At 44.4% G+C, this 9,000-nt stretch overlaps 1 protein-coding gene across 1 annotated transcript in view; it reads left to right on the top strand.

The window, feature by feature from the left end:
* The window catches only part of TMEM44 (transmembrane protein 44), a 71,300-nt gene extending 62,587 nt beyond the window's left edge, over nt 1–8,713 (top strand). The window contains exon 11 of the mRNA XM_006873147.1: nt 8,606–8,713. Coding sequence (XP_006873209.1) covers nt 8,606–8,713 — 108 coding nt within the window. The remainder of the gene's footprint in view (nt 1–8,605) is intronic.
* Nucleotides 8,714–9,000: the final 287 nt, after the last annotated feature.

A 9,000-nucleotide genomic window follows, 5' to 3' on the forward strand; every position in this document is an offset into this window, starting at 1 on the left:
GGTTAATCTTACAGTCCAGAAACAGAGGACCCTAGGACCATCAAGGGAGAAGCACACAAGCAGAATGCAGGACCTTATCCAGAGAAGCAGCGATGCCAGAGATGGAGGTAGACATGGGTTCATGGAGAGGGGGAGCGGCTGAGGACTCTAGATTTATGGGAAGAGAGGGACTAAGAGCTGGTGGTCAGGAGACAGACTTGCAGAATGTGCCCTTTGGTGGTTGAAATTATTATATATGCCTGAGTGTTTAAAAAAAAAAAAGAGATAAAATGAATAGAGAGAAATATTGTTAACTGGTGGAGGGGATTATAATCATTGTAATGAAACAAAGTATAAGATTTGTTGAATGTAAAACTGATCATCTGCCCTGTAAACTTTCACTCAATTCACAATAAAAAATTTAAAAAAAAAAAAAGGTATTTGGAATGAAGAAATCATTGGTCTTGCAAAATTCTATCATACAATCTCCAGCATCATTTCTATCACCAAGGCCATTATTTTCCAACTACTGATCTTTCCTCTTTGCTTTGCTAAATGGGGGGTGGGAGGGAAGGATTTTCCAATAGACCACATATTATATAATTTCCATTCATCTGAAATGTGATAAGAGCTAAAGGGTTTTCTTTTTGTGTTAATAAACATGTTTTAAAATTGACCGTGCCTATAATATTCACGAAGGAGCTCTGGTAGCGTAGTGGTTACAAATTGGGCTGCGAATGTCAAGTTCAGCAATTCGAAACTACCAGTCGTTCCGCGGGAGAAAGATGAGGCGTTCTGCTCCCGTAAAGATTTACAGCCTCAGAAACCCTGTACAGGGTCACTATGAGTCAGAACCGACTCCACGGCACACAACCATAATATTCAGGAAGTAGGGATGAAGAGATTGACAGCAGAGAATAAGATTAGCATGATTACGGTTCCAGGAGAGATCCTTTCCAGGTAATCTGGAAGGAGAGGCCAACTGGTGTACTGCAGGGAGGCTCGTATCAGAATACGGCACCTGTTTGCAGTTAGAGGTCATTTATAAGTTGTTGCTGTTTTTGTTGGTGTGCTGTGGAGTTGGTTCTGATTTATAGTGACCCTGTATAGGGTTTGTGAGGCTGTAAATCTTTATGGGAGGAGAAACCCTCATCTTTCTCCCATGGAACTGCGGATAGTTTTGAACTGCTGACCTTGAGGCTAGCAGCCTGACTCGTAACCACTACGTGACCAGAGTTAGTTGGTTATAAAATGGAATTGCCTGGATTAAACAATTCAAATTTTATAACTTCTCGGTTACATTATAGATTTGAAAGGTTTGTTTTTTTTAAAAAAAATAAAGCTTTCTCTCTCTCTTAGACAGCCGTGATTACGGTGCCTCCAAGGATATGAGTAATGGTCAGGCCCAGGGGATGAACCCAGAGCTCCAAAGGCTAGACAATGGAAAGATTGGAGCATGGTGACAAGGAAATTCTTTCCCTGAATTGCCTTTTCCTATTGAGATAAGATAGCACACAATAAAGCTCCAGGCTCAGAAGTGCTGCCACAAACCCCAGCCCGGGGCAGCCAGCACTCAGGCTGAGCTCAAGCACATGAGTGCCTGCCTGTCACCCCTGGGTGGTCTTTCAAGGGCTTGTTGTGACCTGCCACACTCAGGGCAACATCACAGACCTTAGACCCAAAAGACTGACTCACACCACTCAGCAGCTGTGAGACTCCAGTCCCCATGATCCCTGTCACACACAGAAAATGTTTATCCCCCTCCTACCTGCTTTTCTAAGGAGCTCTGGTAGTGTTGTTGTGTTGTTGTTAAGTGCCGTCGAGTCGGGTCCGACCCATAGCGACCCTGTACAGGGTTTCCGAGGGTGTAAATCCTTACGGGAGTAGAAAGCCTCATCTTTCTCCCGCGGAGCAGCTGGTAGTTTCGAACCGCTGACCTTAAGGTTCGCAGCCCGATTCGTAACCACTACGCTACCAGAGTGTAGTGGTTACTAATCGGGCTGCTTAATCTCATGGTCAGCAGTTCAAAACTACCAGTGGCTCGGCGGGGAAAGATAAGGCTTTCTGCTCCCGTAAAGCTTTACAGACTTGGAAACCCTGTACAGGGTCGCTATGAGTCGGAACAGACTCCACGGCACATAACAACAACAACAATGTGCTTTTCTAGGAGTCCTGGTGTGGCGCTGTGGGTTAATGTGCCAGACTGCAAAGCCGTTTGAACTGCAAGGTTGATGGTTTAAGCTCATCAGCTGCTCCTCGAAATGCTATATAGGGTCGCTATGGGCCAGAACTGACTCGACAGCACTTAACAACAACAACAACACCCACTTTTCTGTCCCTGGGTGGTGCAAATAGTTTGTACTCAGCTACTAATAAGAAGGTTGGCAGTTCAAACCCACCTAAGGAAGAAAGGCCTAATAATCTGTTTCCATAACGATTATAGTCTTGTTACATCAGTCTGAAGGCAACGAGTTTCTTGATTGATTACTTGCTTTACTGGACAGCTGCAGAAATGGCAAACAAGCCCTGAGCTGATCTTTTCAGCTCTTAAATACCATAGAGATGTCAGTTATTAGCATTAATTCCTTGGCATGAAGCAATGAGTTTGATATCTTTCATTTTTTGTAGGTCCAATTCCAAATTTCCCTAAAACTCATGGGTATGTCTTCTAGATCCAGAGCACCTTTTTTTTTATTTGGAAATCTGGAAAGTCCCACTTTATCCTAAGAGTGGCACCGGATGTTATCACCTTAGCCAGGAAGTGGCTTTCCATAGCAGTGACTCACCCACATTGTCCCCAGTGAGTCAGAGTCCTGGCACTGACAGTCCTCTGATGGAATGCTGCAAGGAATGATAGAAAGGCCAAGCATCCGTCAAGATGTCTATTGGTCTATGAGGAGTAATAGCACAGAGTCAAGAGAGAGGAGAAAGGAGCCGGCCTTCAGAAGGAGGAGATTGATTGAGCTATGGGATACGCATATGAGATACAAGGAAAGCTTTTAACTTCCAGTCATCCCAGTATAAGTTGCAAGGGTTGCAAGGAGCTGTCTGTTCATAGAGTGATCCCAGCACAGCTCCATCACCGCTCCTGTAAAGTGTTTTGGAGAAGATGCATCATTAGCCAGAGACTGGGATCAGACGATGCTTCAAGGCTCTTTCAACCTTCTGTGTAGCAAAGAATTCACATCGATCCATCCTCTGCTAACATGTGACTTTGTATATGTATTTTTTTTTAACATTCTGAGCCTTAGTTTCCTCAGCTGTAAAATGGGACTATTAGTTTCTACTGTATCTCATACTGTTGTTATGAAGAATAACAGAGATAATAATGATTTTGGTAACCACAAACATCTTCCCCCTCCACCTCAGTTCTAGGGTGACTAGGTGAGTACTGAACTGGCTGTCCCACCCATCAGCCCAGAGGTCACATTTTCTCAAGGTGGTTGTTGTCATTACATGTCATCATGTTGGTTGCGACTCATAACTATCTTGTGCACACCAGAAGAAAACAGTGTCTGGTTCTATGCCATCCTCACAATTGTTATGTTTGAACCCACTGTGCCCATCCATCTCTCTGGGGGTCTTCCTCTGTTTCACTGACCCGCCACTCCTCCAGGGAATGGTGCTTCCTCAAGAAGTCAGCCTTATACCCTTCTTCCCATTTTGTTTTTCCTATCCCACATTTTCTCCATTCACTCTTTCTTCTGTTGCCTTATGTACATTCAACTAACACTTCTCGAAGAGTTTCTGTTTCCCCAGTACCCTGCTGCATGGAGGGAGATGTGAATGACACCCACTCCTTGTAGGCAGGTGCCTCCTTGCCTGGTGCAGAGAGGGCTGTCCAGAAGTGACTGAGGTGAGAAGCGCTCTGAAAGACTTGTAGGAGTGTGGGCCTGGAGGTATACACAGGGGCAGTCCTTGGCTTGTGAAAGGGGTGCAGAGGTGCTGAAGGATACATAGGGAAAGTATTGAGTATGGCTTTGAAGAATGTTGTTGTTAACTTACCATTTAGTCAATGTTCAATTCATAGTGAGTGACTTCATGTGACAAGAGTTTTGTTGTTAGGTGCCATTGAGTCGATACTGACTCATAACAACCCTATACACAACAGAATGAAACACTGTCCTGGGCCAACCTCACAGTCATTATGCCATTTGAGCCCATTGCTGCTGCCACTGTGCCAATCCAGCTTGCTGGGAGTCTTCCTGTTTTTCTTAAACCCTCCCCTTTATCAAACATGAGATCCTTCTTCAGTATGAGAGACGAAGTCTAGCCATCCTGGCTTTCAAGGAGATGTACTTCTACCAACACAGATCTGTTGGTTCTTTTGGCAGTCCATGGTACCTTTAATATTCTCCTCCAGTACCATAGCTCAAATACATCAATTCTTCAAAGGTCTTCCTTATTCACTGTCCAATTTTCACATGCATATGAGGTTATTGAAATACCAATGGCTTGGGTCAGGTGCACCTTAGTCCTCAAGCTGACATCTTTGTTCTTCAACCCTTTAAAAAGGTCTTGTGCAGCAGATTTGCCTAATGCAATACGTCATTTGATTTCTTGATTGCTGCTTCCATGAGTGTTGATGGTTGATCCAGAAAAATGAAGTCTTTGACAACTTGAATCTTTTCTCCATTTATATGGATGTTGTTTATTGGTCTAGTGGTGAGGATTTTTGTTTTCTTTACATTGAGGTGCAATCCATACTGAAGGCTATGGTCTTTGATCATCATCATTAAGTATTTTAAGTCCTTTTCACTTTCTGCAAGCAAAGTTGTATCAACTGCATATTGCAGGTTATTAATGAGTCTTCCTCCAATCTTTATGCCACATTTTTCTTCATATAACCCAGCTTCTCGGATGATTTGCTCAGCCTACAGATTAAACAAGTATGGTGAAAGAGTACAACCCTGGAGCACACCTTTCCTGATTTTAAACCATTGGATGTTCCCTTGTTTTGTTTGAACAACTGCCTCTTGGTCCATGTACAGATTCCTCATGAGCACAATGAAGTGTTCCCGAATACTCATATTTGGCAATGTTTTACATAGCTTGTCATGATCCACACAATCCAAAGCCTTTTGCATAGTCAGTAAAGCACAGGTAAACATCTTTATGGTATTCTTTGCTTTCAGCCAAGATCCATCTGATGTCAGCAATAATATCCCTCATTCTAAGTCCATCTGAATCTGGCTTGAACCTCTGGAAGCTCTCTGTCAAATGTGACAGAGTAGAAGTGTCCTCGTAGGTTTTTCTAGGCTATCATCTTTACAGAAGCCTATCACCACATATTTTCTCCCATAGAACCACTGAGGGAGTTTGAACCTCCAACTTTTCCACTAACAGCTGAATGCTTAGCGTTTATACCAACCAGAGCGCCTTGCTTTTAAGAATCGATGGTGCTATTTCTACTTTCAGGTAGAGAAGATTGGCTGAGGAAGGGCATGAACTAAGAGCAGAGGATGTGTGTGTACCTTGGATACATACATACACACGGCTTCCCTGTGCCCCCTCCCTCTGCACACTGTCCTGCCCGAGAAGTGGAGCACCATCCTCATCCTCCTTTAAGACAGAAGAGGACTTTGGGTTGAGTTCCACAGGCCACTTCTTACTAAGCAAGAGAATTTGAACACTACAAACAGTTCCTGGAAACATTGCTCTAGCTCACTGAGGCTGTGAAACACAAAATAAGGCAGGAACTCCCACCCCTGGCTGTGTCCCAGAGTCACCTGTGGCTTGTTTTTTGTTTTTTAAATTCTGATTTCCTGACCCCACCCTTCATGTAGTCCGATTTATTTAGCATGGGGTGGGGCCCCTGTAACGGGTATGAGGTGGTTTCACAAATATGGGGGCAGCAATATTGTTCCCTCATCTTTGTTTTTCCAATTCCTTGCGTGTTTTATTGCAGGAAGCATAGTCACCCTTACTAAAACATGGCACCTGGCTTGAGTTTTTCATGAACCCTAAAGGCTTATGAAGTTCCAGTGAAGGGGCTATGTTGAGATGAATCCAGTTTTCATTCTCAGAAAAAAGAGAATGGGCAGTAATCAGCCATTACTTATGTTCCCTGGACCTCACTTTCCTCATCTGTAAAATGGAAATATAAACAGTCCCCAGCAGAGCACTGAAGCTAAGAGCACACAGCAAGTCTCACTAACTGTGAGCTATTGCTACTGAGGCAGCCGTGCCTAATGGTTAGGGGGGTCGGCTCTGGAACCAGACTGCTAGCCACTTTCTCATTATGAACATTGAGTAATTTAACTTCTCTGTGCCTTCATTTACTTCTCTGTACAACAGGAGTGACAATGATGCCCTCACAGAACTGTTATTAGATGAGTTATTAAATTAATGAATACGTGTAAAGCCCTTAGGTCAAGGCTGGACAATTAACGTCAAAAACAATTGGCAATTATTATTACTCCTGCCATGGTTTCTCACTGCCTCATGGTGTCGCTGTTGGATACTAGTCCTCCCCTCTTCTTATTTAATGCTCACCAGCTGCCCTCACAACCTCTCAAGTGTAGTTATGGCTCTTCAAGAAGAAACAAGCAACTCCCTGCTTCAAACCTTGGGCTCCTAATTTAGCAGCTCACCTACGCAGCCTCCTCCCAGGATCCCAGCTGGCCCTTGAATGCTTACCCAGACTTGATTCCAGTTCCATTTTCTTGAAAAAACAAACTCACTGTGCTGGCATATTACTTCTCCTCCCCAAAGATGCACTCTAGGGGCTGCAGTTTCTTTTACTGCCTTGGAACCTAAAGGCTCTAGATCCATCCCTTTCCCTAAACAGGGAGGCTACTCTTTTGAAGGAAGCTACTACAGTGAATTTCAACATCCCTACATCCTGTATTCCATGGTGCCAAGTGAGTTTTACCCTCATGAAGGAAATTGCCTAAGAGATTAGACACCTACCCCTCAACTAAGGAGCTTTGGTAGTGTAGTGGTTATGACTACCACAACGTCAGAGGTTTGAAACTACCAGCCATTCTGTGGGAGAAAGATGAGGCTTTCTACTCCTATATAGATTTACAGCCTTGGAAACCCTATGCAGGGTCGTTGTGAGTTGGAAACGACTCCACGGCACAGAATCACCACCACCAACCCTCTTCAACTGAAGCCACTGCCAGGGATCCCAAGGAGAGTTTGTCATTGTTGTTGTTGCTTTTGCCTTAAAGAAGGTGAAGAGTGGGGAGTTCACACACAAAATCAAACCCACACATTGAATCTTTACTGGGAAACCATTTTATGTGTCATTCCTAAAAGTCATAAGCATTAATGTAGTATTCAGCTAAGGTACCAAACACTAAGTTGCTCATGGTTACCAAAATGCAACTGTACAAGTGGAAGGAGTCCTGGTGTGTGTCCTTGGAGGGTAAGCATTTGACTGCTAATTGCCACGTTGGCTGTTCAGACGCACCAGCTGTTCCTCAGAAATCTTATACAGGGTCGCTATGAGTCAGAACTGACTCAGTTAACAACATACAAGCGGGAAGCCAAGGGCTGATTCTCTTGAGGCTGCCATCCCACAGGACAGTTGTTGTTGTTAAGTGCCATTGAGTTGGTTCCGACTCATAGAGACCCTGTATAGGGTTTCCAAGGAGCAGCTATTGAACTTGAACAGCCGACCTTGTGGTGCAACCGACCTTTCAGTCCAGTGCTTATCCTACAGCGCCATTCCAGGACTCCACAGGACATATGGGTCCTAGAATACTAGAGCTAAGTTAGTCCTTAGAGGTCAGCTGGTTCAATGATTCCCAAACCTCAGCGTGCAGTGGGATCACGTGAGTGGCCTGTTTATAATACAGATTCCCAGGTGTCAGCTCTAGGGATGCTGATTCAGTAGGTGTGGGAGTGGAGGAGTGGAGAGAAATCTCAAATGCCTCTGGAGCCCTGGTGGCACAATGGTCAAATGCTCGGTTGCTAATCTAAAGGTTGGTAGCTCAAATCCACCCAGAGGCTCAGAGGTGGAAAGATCTGGCAATCTGCTTTTGTAAAGATTAAACCCAAAGCAAACCCATTGCTGGCAAATCTGTTCTCTTAGTGACCCTCCAACAGAATAGAACTTCTCCATAGGGCTTCCAAGGCTGTAATCTTTACAGAAGAAGCCCATTGTTACTGCCAACCTTTATGTTAGCAGCCTACTGAGGGTCGCTGTAAATCAACTCCGTGGCACCTAACAACAACATATCTTATTGAGAAGACTTTATAAGGGACCCTGAATGGAAAGAGTGTGGCAAGGTGGGTCCCCTCGGAAGGACAGGGAGTTCTGAGAGGTAAGAGTAGAAAGTCAGATAGGATTATATGTGAGGGAGTAACTATTATAAATTGGAAACAAACTGAAGCATTCAAAGTTAAATCTCAAATCTCAAATCTCTTGTCAAATAATATATTTCTTATTTGGTGCTCAGGACATATTTTCAGGTGGAAGAAAATGTTATGTCCAAAAGAGAAATTCTACTATGAGAGTCCTGCAGGGGAGTGGAGGAGAGACCCTGGGAATGGAAGCTGGGGAGACAATTGCTGCCAATGGTCATCGAGGAAAGCCTTGGGATTCGATGACCTCATAGCTCTTTTCTGTCGCCGGTGACTGGACACTCCCTTCCCCTCTGCCCACCTCCACCCACAGGCATATCAGGCAGATGACCACATGAGTGTAGGGGAAAAGTGTTCCCCACCGATAACACATTCTCACGTGCTGCTACTGCTGCGGCCGCGCCAGCCACCAGCCTTCTAACGTCCCGTGATTTCAGCTGAGAACCTTTCTCTCTCCCTGGAGACTCAGAAATTTTTGAAAAGTTGCATGAGGACAAATGCCTGGTCGTGCTTTGAATTCTGTGTATGAAATCTTTAGCTCTGATAGCTCAAGTCACATTTGTGCCCTGGAATGGTTTCGTTTTTCTGAACAGCGATCACTGTGACAGGTTAAAAGAACATCAGAATATTTCCACGATCTCCTCAGAGGGGTCAGCAAGGCAGCCCGGCCCAGTCACGAAGTAGTTGCCAACTGAATCAAACTTGGCT

Source organism: Chrysochloris asiatica, unplaced genomic scaffold, assembly GCF_000296735.1.
Source record: "Chrysochloris asiatica unplaced genomic scaffold, ChrAsi1.0 scaffold00224, whole genome shotgun sequence".
NCBI lineage: Eukaryota > Metazoa > Chordata > Mammalia > Afrosoricida > Chrysochloridae > Chrysochloris > Chrysochloris asiatica.